This window comes from Cheilinus undulatus, linkage group 22 (assembly GCF_018320785.1).
Source record: "Cheilinus undulatus linkage group 22, ASM1832078v1, whole genome shotgun sequence".
Classification (NCBI taxonomy): Eukaryota; Metazoa; Chordata; class Actinopteri; order Labriformes; family Labridae; genus Cheilinus; species Cheilinus undulatus.
Window position 1 is genome coordinate 8816392 of NC_054886.1, and position 15302 is coordinate 8831693.

Here is a 15302-nt window from a genome sequence, read left to right on the forward strand (position 1 = left end):
TTGGTTATACACAAGCAGGACACGATTACCTTTGTTTTAATGTAATAATTATGTATGTGGTGTCAGATTTGTGGTTTCAGTCGCAGTTTGTTTGGGAAGGTTTTACTGGTTACTCACAGCAGCTTTCTCACTCTGAAGGTTCTTTGTCCCACCGGCGCAATCTAGCGTTCTATGCCGTTGAAGTGAATGGAATATGGTTTGAATTGCTGAAAAATCCATCCAACCATCCATCTACCATCCATCTACCATCCATCCATCCACCCATCTACAATCCATCTACCATCCATCTACCATCCATCCATCCACCCATCTACCATCCATCTACCATCCACCTACCATCCATCCATCCATCCATCTACCATCCATCCATCCATCCATCCATCTACCATCCATCCATCCATCCATCTACCATCCATCCATCCATCCATCCATCCATCCAACCATCCATCTACCATCCATCTACCATCCATCCATCCATCCATCTACCATCCATCCATCCATCCAACCATCCATCTACCATCCATCCATCCATCCAACCATCGATCTACCATCCATCTACCATCCATCCATCCATCCATCTACCATCCATCCATCCATCCATCCATCTTCTTCCGCTTATCCGAAGTCGGGTCGCGGGGGCAGCAGCTTAAGCAGGGAAGCCCAGACTTCCCTCTCCCTGGCCACTTTGTCCAGCTCTTCTTGGGGGATCCCAGGGCATTCTCAGGCCATCTGAGAGACATAGTCTCTCCAGGTCTCAGCTCCATTCTTCCCTTACTCGTGAACAAAACCCCAAGATACTTGAACTCCACCACTTGGGGCAGGATCTCACTCCCAACCTGGAGAGGGCATTCCACCCTTTTCCGACTGAGGACCATGGCCTCAGATTTGGAGGTGCTGATTCTCATCCCAGCCACTTCACACTCGGTTGTGAACCGTTCCAGTGAGAGCTAAAGGTCGCAGCCTGATGAAGCCAACAGAACCACATCATCTGCAAAACGCAGAGACCCAATCCTGAGGCCACCAAACCGGAGACCCTCAACGCCCTGGCTGCGCCAAGAAATTATGTCCATAAAAGTTATGAACAGAACCGGTGATAAAGGGCAGCCCTTGAGGAAGTCTAACACTCACCGAAAATGAGTCCGACTTACTTCCGGCAATGCGGACCAAGCTCTGACACCGGTCGTACAGGGACTGGACAGCCCTTCTCAGGGGGGTCCGGTACCCCATATTCCTGGAGCACCCTCCACAAGATTCCCTGAGGGGCATGGGACACAAATGCCTTCTCCAGGTCCACAAAACACATGTAGACTGGTTGGGCAAACTCTCATGCACCCTCCAGGACCCTACCAAGAGTGTAGAGCTGGTCCACTGTTCCACTGTTGCATGACCAGGACAAAAACCACATTGCTCCTCCTGAATCCGAAGTTCGACTATAGAGCAATCCTACGGCTGATTTGTTGGCACCGCCATTTTGAGTGACTGGCATTACTGCGGTGGAACTGTGGTGTCCACTACCACCTACTGGCTGTGACAGCAGCAGATATGTTTGGAATAAATACGTTACAGAACCACATGGGAACCACAATTGGAGGGCTTTAACTTCAGTTATATTTTAAAAATTAGATATATTTTACCCATGTCTAATATTTGTTTCAGAAACACAATAAAAAGGAGAATTTAGGTCCAGAGATCACGCTAGACTCTCATAGCTGACCGACCTCCGGAATTCCACTCATATACAACTAAAGGACATAACCAGCATTAAAAGCAATAATGGACAAAAACACAAACACTGATCCAGAATCATGTCAAGGCAAGAGCCACATTTTTCTGTATAAAACCCAACCTGAGTTTCTTCTTATCCGCGGTTAGCCTGGATTGCCTTGATCATGCTTATCAGCTTCATGTAAAAAAGTCTGTGCTGTCCTCCACAGCCAAAAAGATCTGTTCCTTCCTGCATGACTCGAATCTGTTTTAAATACACTCCCATATTATTGAGAATTGGCCACAGCTAGGTTTACCTACTCTTCGAAGTCCAGTACAGCTTTATGCCTGGGTCTAACCCAGTCTTCTCACTCAGCTGCTACTTCTTCATGCTTGTGTCGCAAAGCTATCTTCAAGCCTTGATGTTTCTGCTTCATTATTCGCTGCATCCTTGGCTGATTCAAAATCCTTCCATACTGCCAATTATCCTGCATAGAGTTTTGCCTGTCAGCTCCCCACTAGTTTATGTTGATCTCATGAATATGTAATTAGCCATGTGCTACTTATGTAGATCAATAAACCTGAGCACTGAGCAGGAAGGAGTATGCTCGCACACAAAATGGAGGTCATAGAAAAATGACTTCTAGTTTATATTAGTACTATTCAACCCTTAACTAATGCTTCTTTAGGAAATGAAATGTAAAAAATGTAATTATTTGCCATTTATTAAGCCATTGGCATACTTTCCAGCACAGTGGCTCAGGGGTTAGCGCTGTTACCTCACAGCAAGAAGGTCCCTGGTTTGCTTCCCGGTCAGGGCCTTTCTGTGTGGAGTTTGCATGTTCTCCCCCGTGCACGAGTGGGTTCTCTCCAGGTACTTTGGCTCCCTCCCACTACCAAAAACATGCTAATTAGGTTAATTGGTGACTCTCAATTGGCTGTTGGTGTGAATGTGACTGGTTGTCTGTCTCTATATGTCAGCCCTGCAATTGACTGGCAACCAGTCCAGGGTGTACCCCGCATTTCGCCAAATGACAGCTGGGATAGGCTCCAGCCCCCCCGCGACCCTGAACGGGATAAGCGGTATAGAAAATGGATGGATGGATGGATATTTTCAAGCTGGACATATTGGACGAACATATCTTTATCTGCTTGTCAGTTATGTGTCATGATGTCCGAAAAAACAATGTTGGCTAACATAAACCCAGTGTCCGTAAAAAAGATCAAAGGCTGTTTAATGACAAGTTTGTTCCATATGTTGTATACCACGTCCTCTAACATGCCGAGTCCACCGCAGCAATGGCGGCTTGTCACCTTCCGTTTTTTTTCCGGATTCGCCAATATCAGTGGTTTTCAAACTTTTTGCCCAAGGCACACCTAAAGTTAAGCTGAAATCTCAAGGCACACCATAATCACATCAACACAAAACAGACTTTTTAAATAATGTAACAGTCAAGGTGGCCCATAAGGGGGGATAAAGGGGAGAGGTTTCTGGGGCCTAGCCAGCGGGGGGTGGCAAAAGTGGGCAAAAGGTGGCTGAAAGGTGGCAAAAATTGTTTAGTTGTTGTAAAAAAAAAATGGCAAGATTGGGCAAAAAGTGGCAAGACAAAGTAAAAATGGGTGACAATTGGCATAATGAGCCAAAAATTGGGCATAAAACTGGCCAAACAAAGGAAAAGTGAATGAAAATTGCCAAGAAGGTGGTAAAGATGGATCAAAAGTGGCAAAAAAGTGGCAAAATAGGTTTTAAGTGGCAGGAAAAAGGCGAAAATGATTAAAGATGCTAAAACGTGGTAAAAGGGGTTAAAAGTGATCAAGAAAACAATTGGCAAAAACTTCCAACTAATACTAAAAGTAGGCTAAAACCATAGAAATAATAAAGAGTAGACGCCCCATTGGCTGCTGGGTCGCAAGAAATACGGCCGCCATCTTGGTCCGGTCATCCTACCTGTAAAGATAAACTGAAGCAGCAGAGAATTCAAGACTCCAGAGCTCTGTGGGGCATGTTCCTGTGCAGATCGGTGGTTTAAACTTTCATGAGCAACTTGTGTATGGAATGAGATTTGTGTCAAAAAGATTCAAACAAAAATTAGCATTTGAGAACAAAAAAATGTGATCCAAGCAAAAAATTGTTCACGTCAAGAGAACAAATTTGAAATAGCAACCAAATTATTAGTCTTTGAATTTTGCACATCTATCTTTTTGTTTACAGTTCCCGTTTTTCTCTCTCAGTGATCAGACTTTTGCTCTCGCTTCTCAGTTTTGCGTTTGCGCTGTCTGATCCTTTGTTCGCATTTCTTGAGTTTTTGCTCTCAGCTCTGACACAAATGTCACGTGTGGGCGGGCTTTTCTGGGGCGTATCCCTATTGGCCACCGAGTTTTTGAGTGATGGCTCAGTCACTCCAGTTGCTCCGGAAGTTGTTCAGCTCACGTCTGGGAAATTTAAGGAAACCAGCGGACTATCATTTTTGAATCAGTTTGACTGAATCATTGATGCTTTATTAAATCTAACTAGACACTTGCAATTAGTTTTGAAAACCTGCTTAAGTCTAGAAATTTAAAAAGAGTATTCCTAAGATTCAACCATGTGGAGGCGTTTGCTTGGAGGTTGTTGCTGCCTGCAGTCAGGTTCAGATAGTGATGAGGAAAATGAGGAGTCTGAGGTTGAAGCCCCAGCTAAAACTGTAGACACCACTGAGGCAGTTATAGGACAAAACACAGTAGCGAGCCAAAGTTTGAGCTGTCCAACCCAGGTTCCTGTTAGTTTCTCAGAGCCCAAAGAAATAACAACCCACAAGCAGACTCAGGAGGCCGCCAGCGTGCTTACTAATACAGAAAGTAGTTTACTTTTTGTGGACAAGGCTCAAGGAAGGATTCTACTTCCTGTGGACAACGCTAATGAAGAGGTTGAAGCGAAGGCAGCAGCTCAAGTCAACAATGGCTCAGCTGAAAAACATAAAACAGATGCACAAAGGTCAAATACATCCAACAGTTTGTCAGAGGGGCCTGGTTGTTGCCCTAAAGCCTCGGCTGTAGCGAACATATCCGGGGACCCTGAGGTGAAGAATGGTGATATCCTGTGCAGCAGCACAAGACGCTACCTTTTGGAGAAATTTACTGGTGAAGGGAAATTTGGCAAAGTTGCCAGGTGTAAGGTTTTAAACTCATCGGAGGTCGTGGCGCTTAGGATCAGCAAAAATGAGGACAAGTTCATTACTGACACGGAGAAGACTATGATGGAAACACTCAGGGCTCTGGACCCAGACAGGAAGAATGTGATTCGGTTTCTTGAATGTTTTGAGCACAAAGGACAAACTTGCATGGCAGTGGAATGGTAGACAGAAGTTTGGAGCCTCTGCATATCAAAGAGATAAGGCCCATTGCCATGCAATTGTTAACGGCCCTTGATGCTCTTAAAGACATTGGAATCATCCATTCGGATTTGAAACCAGACAACATTATGCTGGTGAACCACAGTGGTTTGCCTTTCAAGGTCAAATTAATTGACTTTGGCGTTGCTTTCACTATGTCTGAGGTTGAACCAGGAATTGTTTGTCTGCCGTTGGGTTACAGAGCACCAGAAGTAACCCTCAGTCTCCCAGTCTCTGAGGCCATCGACATGTGGAGTCTGGGCTGTGTCCTTATTTGCTTATGCCTCGGGTACGACCCATTTTCAGGAGATGGGGAGTATGAAATGTTGCGGGACATTGTAAGAAGTCTTGGCAAACCAGCCGACTACCTCCTGGATAAAGGTGACTTCACCGAAGAGTTTTTCAAGAGGGGCAAGTTCTGGATCAACCGCAAATGGTGGATGAGGACACCAGAGGAATACCAGTGTTACAACTGCTGTGATCTGCCCCAGAACACTATGCCAGCATTTCAAGGCCTTAATAGCTTGGTTAAGTACCACAATGCTAATGCAGTTGAAGTGGATGATAGGAAGGCTTTTTTGGATCTCCTGAAATGTATTCTGGAGATGGATCCTGAGAAAAGGATCACTCCAAAGAAGGCTCTAAAGCATCCGTTTATTACTATGTCCCACATGGAGCCTCACAGAACCACAGTCTATGCTAGAAGTTCCTTTGACTTAATGAGCGTCATCCCTAGGTATGCTGACAGTAAGTCAGAGATTCTTCCTGTCATGGATGAAGTTGATAAAGGAAACTGGGATTAATAATACAGTCACAGGGATTCATGGTAATGGTACCTTTCATTCAAATTTAAAGGACCATCTAAGGCAGTGGTTTCCAAAGTGGGGGTTGGGACCCCCAAAGGGGTCGCAAGACAGTGATGAGGGGTCGCAGGATGCTTTCCAATAAACAAAGAGAAATTGACACGATATAAAATCATTAATTTTATTTTAATGTAAAGAAATATTGTTAAAAATGAGTCCAATTTAAAATAAAAATGTAGTTATTGAGCGATATTTGTGCTTAAATGTAAGTAAAAGTTATAAAATCTACCTAACATATCACTTACTCAACAAGCTAACGTTAGTTCATGTACAGTCATGGATGAAAGTATTGGCACCCCTGGAATTTTTCCAGAAAATACACCACTTAAAATCATTTTATTTCAAGCATGTGATGCTCATTTAAACTCACCTGTGGCAGTAACAGGTGCTGGCAATCTAGAAATCACACCTGAAGCCAGCCTGAATTTGTGTGGAAGTTGACTGAGGATGTTTATCCACCATTCCAACTATCCTGTGTTGCATTCTTTTGTCAGTTGTTCTCTTCCATCCTCGTCCAGGGAGATTAGCCACAAATATTCAGATTTTTTGTGTTGCTTCAATGCACATAAAGGAAATAACACATAAACACCCAACTGCTTTTCTCACCCTGTGACTGCAGCTCACGCTTTTCCTTCTTCTCTCCTGTTTTAGCGGACATTTACAACACAAAATGAGGTAAATATCATGAATTACATGAACGCCAGACAGTCCATCGCTATTGTTTTTTATCCAGTCTTGTATCGTAACATAAACGGAGCTAAGTTTCCGCCAGAATTTTTACGACAACGTGCTATTTTTAGATTGCTAGCGTCTCATCTCCATCATGAGACATGGTTCATGATGAACATATCTACTCAAGTTTACCACTAATCATCGGATTATAATCAGGAAAGAGCTAAACTAGGCAAAAGTTTTATCAGTCGTCTGTGTGTGATGACAGGAAGTTGAGACTCTGCTGTTCGTTTTTCAAAATTAAGTTATTTGCAGAGCAGTGTCAGATTTCATGATTACAATTTCAAACTTAGTGAGTAAATGTGCGCAAATATAGACTATATGTTTATATGGATACATTCATACAATATAATTTACATTTTTAACATCTGAAAAAAGATAATAATTCTGAAGGCGATCAATTACATGTGGCAGAAACCCTGTATTATATTATTTATATATATAATTATATAATAAATGAATAATAAATAAATACATTAAATAATACACAAATAAATAATATAGAGTTAATAATAAATAAATAAATAATATATATTAATATATTATAATTATTAATTATAATCTGGATTTATATGAATTAGGTTTTATTTCTGCTATTGGTTGTACTGGTAGTAGTAATAGTAATGCGAGTACTACTAGTAGTAGTGGTAGTACACCAACTACTACTGCTACTACTACTACTATAATCCTACATGCGGGCACAAATGACACATCCCGACAAAGATGCACCAAGAAAGATTTTTACCCTCCTTTTTAACGTTTTAAAGGATTGTGGAAAAACTGTCTTTATTTCTGGACTGATCCCAACTTTTAATCGTGGACATGAACGTTTTATCTGCATCATCTTTCTTAACACCTGGCTTCAAGCACACTTGCAAACTGTACTATCTTGATTTTATCAGATATTTGAATTTATTCTGGAATAGACCCTCACTTCTTAAAAATGATGGACTTCACCCCAACCTCCTGGGTAGCCGCATGCTGGCAGCAAATATCTAGCATGCTGTCCAGTCCGTACCACTCCCCTGACAAATAACACAGTATACACCTACAGTCAAATCCCCCTCACTGGTTTTACCCCACCACATTTCAGTACCTATAAGCACCCCTCTCAGCCCACACATCTACTGTTTTGGGTAGTGTGAATGCAAATGAACTGCACCCGGGCACCGAGCCCGGGCCCACTTGGAGAGGTGGTCTCAGGCGCGACTCAAGTGGACTCTGGCACGGTTCGGATGAGATGTGAATGCAACGGCACTCGGATACAGGACAGAGCGCCGAATCAGCTTTATGACATCATCATAAAAGCTAAACTTCTTTAAACAGTGCGGCAGTTTGTTCACATTTTTCCTCGATAAAGGGCGGAAATCATCAGAATCTAGTCAATAAATGGTTTGTTGTGACTCACCTTACGGATGAACACAAGTTGGAGTCAGTGAAAGGAGGTGCAAAGGCAGTAAAAAGTCTCCTGTCACCTCAAAAACCGCTGTAACTTTGCAGCGCGAGCCCATTTAATCCTCTGAGCTGCACGTAGATGTGGAGATACGAAGAGCAAAGTTGCTGGCATCTTAAAAGTGATTTTAATCATCCATGGATGCAGGATGGACTTTTTGCCGGGTCAAAACGAAAACAACTTCTTCTTTCTCCTCCTTTGCGGGGTTGTAAACCAGCTACGTGAGTTCCGCCACCTGCTGTTTCAGACTGAGTAAATACGCAAGTGTGCCCAGGCACGGTTCAATATTGCTAGTGTGAAAGCAAGCCAGAGGAGAAAAGGGGGAGGGGGAATCGTGCCACGGCGTGGTTTGAAATAACTGGGCCTAACGTGAAAGCGGCCTTAATCTCACCCAGGCAATCCAGGAACCCACTCACTCAAAGGGCCACACTCTTGATTTAGCTTAATACTGTGGCCTTAGCCCCAGTAATTTTATTATAAAGGATATCTGTTTGTCAGACCACAAATTGGTTTTATTTAACATGTTTTTATCTCACCCACCTGTTATTAATAATCCATCTAGCTGTAGGCGAGTTTTTAATCCACAGTTTGCTTGTAAGTTTAAGGAGCTTTTTAATTCTGTGTCTTTAACTGCCGTTAACACAGAAGAGCTCGTCTCTGTTTTTAATCACACATGCCAGACTGTCAGGACAGGAAAGACAGGAAGTCAAACAGAGCTCCCTAGCCCTGGTTAAATGATTTTACTAGAGGCTTAAAAAGAGACTGTAGAAGGAAAGAAAGAAAATGGAAGAAAACTGGTTTACATGTGTTTTATGATATTTGGAAGAGTGTAATGAAGAGCTATCAAAAGGCAGCATTTTATTCTAATTTAATTTTATCCAATCATTCTAACCCCGAGTTTTATTTAAGGTTTTAGAGTCCATCACTAACCCTTCCCCTTCCCATTTTAGTGATGCTTCTCATGAGTTATGTGAGAAGTTTTTAGTTTCTTTTAACAACAAAGTAAAGGATATTAGGGAAAATATCGTGCCCCCAGCCCATATTTTAAACCCAGAGAGAGAGATTTTTTGTTATTTTAGTAGTTTTGAGCCTGTGTCCTTGCCCTTTTTAGCTGAAATTTTATCCCCCATGAAAACAGCTACGAGCAGCCTTGACTTTATTCCCACCAAATTTCTCAAAGAGGTTTTAAACACGGTTGGGCCCAGTATTTTATCAATATTTAATAATTCCTTAACAGAAGGTGTGGTTCCTTCTGTTTTTAAACACGCTGTTTTCCAACCTCTTTTAAAGAAACCTAACATTGACCCCTCTGATTTTAATAATTTTAGACCAATTTCAAAGCTTCCTTTTTTATCTGAAGTTTTAGAGAAGGTGGTTTCTACACAGCTTTTATCTTTTATGTCTCACAATAACCTTTTTGAGAAGTTCCAGTCTGGTTTTAGAGCAGGTCACAGCACTGAGACAGCCCTCCTTAAGGTGACCAATGATTTGTTTATAGCAGCTGATAGAGGGGAGGGAGCTATTTTAATTCTTTTAGATCTCAGTGCAGATTTTGATACCGTTCATCACAATATTTTAATAGATCATCTTAGAGACTGGGTGGGCATCGGGGACACTGCTCTTAGCTGGTTTTATTCTTATCTTTTAGAGCGAACCTTTCGGTCACCATAGGTAACCACTCCTCCTCTACCTCTACTCTTACCTGTGGTATACCGCAAGGTTCGGTTTTAGGTCCCATTTTATTTTCTATTTATATGCTGCCCCTTGGTCAAATAATCCAGAATCATGAAGTCTCCTTTCACTGCTATGCAGATGACACACAGATATACCTGCCCCTGAGACCTGAGAAGCCCAGCTGCTGTTATAGACTGTCTAAATGATGTAAACTGGTGGATGATGGCACAAAAATTTCTGCAACTCAACAACTCAGAATCAGAAATTATATTGTTTAATCCCCACTTCTCCCCCTAAATCAACAGCCACCTCGGTCCTCTAGCAGCAACAAACATCAAGCCCACTGGCAGAAATTTAGGTGTGACATCTGACAATAATCTTTCATTTGATCATCACATAAAATCAGTTGGTAAATCTTGTTTCTTTCAACTACATGCCATCTCCAAAATAAAAACAATACTGACTCAACAGGACCTGGAAAAACTCATCCATGCTTTCATCTTTTCCAGATTAGATTCCAGAAATCACTCTCTCGCCTCCAAGTGGTACAGAGTTCAGCAGCTAGGCTTCTCACTGGTTTTAACAGACGACATCACAGCACCCCCCTTTTAGCACCTTTACACTGGCTTCCTGTTAGTTACCCACGCAGATGAAATCGGCAGGGGGTTATGTAAAGGGCTCCGTATCTTTATATGTTTGTTTGTTTGTTTGTTTGTTTGTATGTGTACAAGATAACTTGAGAACAGAAAGTCGGATCTTTACCAAACTTTCAGGGAACACTGGGATAGTGACAGGGAGGAATCGATAAGATTTTGGTGATGATCCGCGCACCCGTTTGGTTTTTTCTCGAACTTCGAATTTTGAACACCACAGTAACCAATGGGAGCGTGAGTTCCTCGGTGGCGCTGCTTAGGCGTGGGTCTGCCACTTCAGACGGCCATTCTAGTTTAAGAATTGATTTTAAGATCTTATTAATTACTTTGAAAGCACTGAAGGGTCTGGCCCCAGTCTATATACGAGAACTTTTAACCCCCTATAAGCCAACCCACAGTGTTAGATCCACTGGCTTCCTGGTCGTTCCAAAGTGGAGACTCAAATCTAAAGGTGACAGGGCCTTCTCCATCAGAGCCCCTCAACTTTGGAATGACCTGCCCGAGGAGAGAAGGCATACAGAATCATTGACATCTTTTAAATCACTTCTCAAAACTCATTTTTATAGACTTGCTTTAATGTGATGTCATCTTCTTCTCATTTGGTTTTTATCTTCTTTAACTTCCTCTTAATTTCACCTTTACTCCTTTGTCAACCTCATTTTATTTCCTTGCCCCTTGGCTGTTTTAATCGTTACTGTCTCCCTCACTTTATTGCTTTTTTGTCTTTATTACTTCCCTTTTGTTTACCTCTGTTATAATATTCATCACTTTTACTGCTTTTACAGTTTTAGATTTTGTTTTACCTCGCTTTACTATCTGTTTTTGTCCTCTTATTTACATTTTACTGCCTTTTCTCATTTTTCTCCTGTTTGTTTGTATTCCTCCTTGTTTCTTTTTTAATTTCTCACGTTTTAATTTTGGTCCTCTCGGTCTCAGCCTGTGTAGCTGTGTTCCTGCATTGCCTGGGTTCTATTGTTTTATGGTACTTGATGTCTGTGTCTTGCCTGCATCCTCATGTTCATGATATCTTAGTTGTGTAGTATGTTTTCATATCTGCACTCTTACTGATATCTGTGATGTCTTAGTTTGCATGGCATCACATGACGTCTAGGTTTTGATGTATATTGATGTTGATGAATTATTATCTCATCCATATTTTTGGTTAGTTTCTTTAAGTGTTTGGATTCTGCTGATGTTGTCTGCATGTCACGTTCTGTCTTCTTGTCTTTTGTTTGGGTTGTTGCTTTGTTCTTCTGCTTGCTTCTGCACATGTCAAAGCACTTTGTAAACCCACGTTTTTAAAAGTGCTATACAAATAAAGTTATTGTTATTATTGTTATCATTATTTACGGCGTAGTGTGCAACTGTATGCAGCACAATGTGCAGGCACAGCAAGCGTCTCTCTCTTTTTTCTTTTCTTTTGAATTTCATGAGATGAGAGAAGCAGAATATATACTCCGTATTGGACGCTGTGGCTGTTTGTGGTTGGCTGAGAGATGTGAACTCGCTAGTTTTTATCACTCCCAGCTGCCATCAGGTTGAGTTTCAATTACGCGTGACAAACATCTTTGATCTGACATCAGATGTGACGGGATAATTTATATAGATACAAATGTATATGCTGGTTCAGACGGTTACATTAAATAGTGGTTGCTGTGATTGTTTATTGCATTGAAATGTGCCTGACACTCTGGAAACCTGCCTGTGAGGTTTTGGTGACGTGTGCGCACTGCGCGCCTGTCAGCCAAATTACCACTGCACTGGACGTGCTTCACCTGCGCCGAGAAAAGATCAGGTTATAGCTGGCAGGCTTTCAGTGCACCTTCTGCGCAGTGTTTTGGCACGAAATTGTCACTGCGCCAAGCTGAATCTGTCGACACCTCCCTCCTGGTGCGCTGCCACACCCATCTCGGCGCAGCCCGGTCTGCCAAATTGCCAAATTGGCTGTGCATGGTGTTGCGCCGGACGAAATTACCACTGCGTGGGGTGGGCCCTGCTCCACCACCCAGCGCTGCGCCACGAAAATAGAGCCCAAGATTTTGATAATTGGCAGGCTTCTGAAAAATGTGGGGGCCTACAAAAAAACCTCTTGGACCAATAACACTAGATCAGCATTAAGTGTGTCATTTTGAATTTTTGATTAAAAATATTGGTCAAAGTAGCAATTCTCAGGTGAATTTCTAGGCAGTCTGTAAACATCTGGGAAGTGAGGGGACCAGTTGCTGGAGTCCTAGGAGAGGATGTTGTTCCATTCATGTCTAATGTAGGGTCCTAGCTGGTCAACAGTCTAGCAGGATTTTCTCTTTCTGCCTATCTTTAGTTCTGTGAGATTCTGCTTCTATGCAATGCTCATTTTACACCCAGTTATGTCTTTACCTGTTGCTAGTTAGCCTGATTAAGGGCAAAATGGTCCTCCAGCTGTTTTTCATTAGTAATACTAACTTTTCCAACCTTTTTTGGTTCCGTCTCAACTTTTTTGAAATGGGTAGCTGCCATCAAATTCAAAATAAGCTAACATTTTTCATGAAATGATAATATGTCTCAGTTGCAACATCTAATATATTGTTTTCATTTTATTGTGAGTAAAATATGGATTTTATTTGACAAATAGATTTGACAATCATTGCATCTGTTTTTATTAACATTTAACACAGTGCCCCAACCTTTTTGGAAATGGGATTGTATGTTATGAAATTCTGAAATGGTGCATCCCCATTTTGAATAATTTTACAATAAACAATTTTCATATAGAAGCTGATACTTTATCTCCCTGCTCATGCATTTGCAGGCGTTATGTAACATCAAATTCCAGTCCCTCAAAACAAAAGCCTCACATATATATAGTTTTTAAGTGCTGCCAATGAATCACAAGGACAGAGAAGAGGCTTCTGGAGGCACGTTGAGGACTGCTGGTGGGTGGAGATGTTTTGTTTAGAGGAATACTCTCCTGCTGGCCCAGCTGACCTTTAAAACACTCTGCTGCTCTCCGTCCACTGGCATCTTTGTAACTCAAGGGGATTGTGTATTAATGTGTGTTTAAACCCTGTGTAGATGGGGAACAGTGCACTGCCTGCACAGTTCTAAACAAATATTTTGGTATAATAAATGACTCTTTGTGTTTCTGATGCAACAGGGTCGTCACCAGGGTTCTCAGTGTGGAGCCTCATAGTGTCAGATATCTTAAGGAACTGTTGATATTGCAGTTCATAGAAATTGGAAATAATTCGTAATTCTTCCATTTTTCGATTACTCTGTTGCCAATGCCAGTGATACTCAAGGCACAAAGCATTATGATTATGAGTTGTCTTCTTTTCCATTCGACCGTCCAGCTGCTTGCTCTCCCGCTGTCTTGCCAACTTAGCTATAGTTATTATTCATCTTTCTCTCTTTAATGTCACTGTGACTGTCTTGGTTTGGAGGGATTAACTGCTGACAAGGCACATGAGAAAGAGTGTATGTTCTGTAAATCCCTTAATTAAAAAGTAATCATGGATATTCCACAGCTGTCGAAATAATGTTAGAGTTTAAAGAGCTAGTGAACACTTTAACATTTTTTTTTTCAGCTGCACAGTGAAGTATCTAACTGAACTATGATAAAACACATCAGTGCTGGTGTTATTTCTGGCATTTGCACCAAACTGATGAAACTCAGTATTTTATGGCTTTTAATTAGCTCAATCGGACATCTGCTTTAAAAAACATTTTCTGGAAAGGTGGGGCTGATGTGACGTAGAAATCTACCATCAGTAGGTTTCTACATCACCAACTTTATATGAAAGGTGGAATGTTACAGCCTCTAACTAACTTTACCATTCAGAGACCACTCCCATCCTCTCCTGCAGGTGCAGGAAGGATTACAAAAACCTGGCAACCCTGAGTAACGCCAATGCTGGAGCCAGCGGCCCCAACATGTAGTGCTAAGGACCATAGACATTATATACGTAGATGCCTCATTGGCTGTGTTTGGCCGCTGCCAGATACTTTAACATGTCCACCATAATGCCAGGGGCAAGACCGCCTCACAAGCATATGCAAGTATATGAGGGAACTTGAGATTTTCTGAATAAAAAGCACTACTGTTCACATAAAACAGATTCTGATGAATCATTTGTACTCAGTGGTCTATATTCATGTATGTGTAGTAATGGCGTCCACTACAACCAGAAAATGAACGAGGTCTGTCAAAACATGTAAACTGACAGTAAGCAGTGAATATAAAGAGTTATACTGATGCTTTTACTGTGTACTTCTTGGTGTCAAATTAAATATATCTACTCAATTTTTCCACAGATCATTAGATTGTAATCAGAGGAGTACTAAACTAAGTGAAAGCCGTCTGTGTGTGACGTAAACAGCTTTGCACCAAGTGACACCATAGTGGCGTAACACAACAAATTGATGCATAAATTAGTTGAATTATCGATTTTTACTGATTCATTGTTACATCCTTATTCTATAAGCCATGATAGTTGTGTGGATCAATGCTGTTCTTAGAAAAAAAGAACATGATTCAACCAATATCCTATAAAAAACAATCTGTAATGGCGTGAATGACATTTATGTTTTGACCCCTTTGATACTGAAATTGGTACATCCCAAGTGGTTTATTGTAATAAATAAGAGTAGATGTCAGTCCTCCTTTAGGCTGTTGACCACATGGATATAGTTCATTGCCTTAAATATGGATCTAATTTGTTTATTTCCTCTGTAGGATCCAAGGTTCAATGCTGAGGTGGATCAGATCACCGGCTACAAAACCCAGAGTATCCTCTGCCTTCCCATCAAAAACCACAGAAATGAGGTATGTTAACATATGCAGACTAGAGGGCTATGTACTGAACACAGTGCCACT

The 15302-nt window shown here is 41.5% G+C and overlaps 1 protein-coding gene across 4 annotated transcripts in view; it reads left to right on the forward strand.

Annotated features, from left to right (window-relative positions):
- Positions 1 to 15302, forward strand: part of pde5ab (phosphodiesterase 5A, cGMP-specific, b) — a 141993-nt gene that overhangs the window by 54051 nt on the left and 72640 nt on the right. For all 4 annotated transcript variants that reach the window (XM_041779098.1, XM_041779099.1, XM_041779096.1 and 1 more), the window contains exon 4: positions 15162 to 15251. In XM_041779098.1, coding sequence (XP_041635032.1) covers positions 15162 to 15251 — 90 coding nt within the window. The remainder of the gene's footprint in view (positions 1 to 15161; positions 15252 to 15302) is intronic.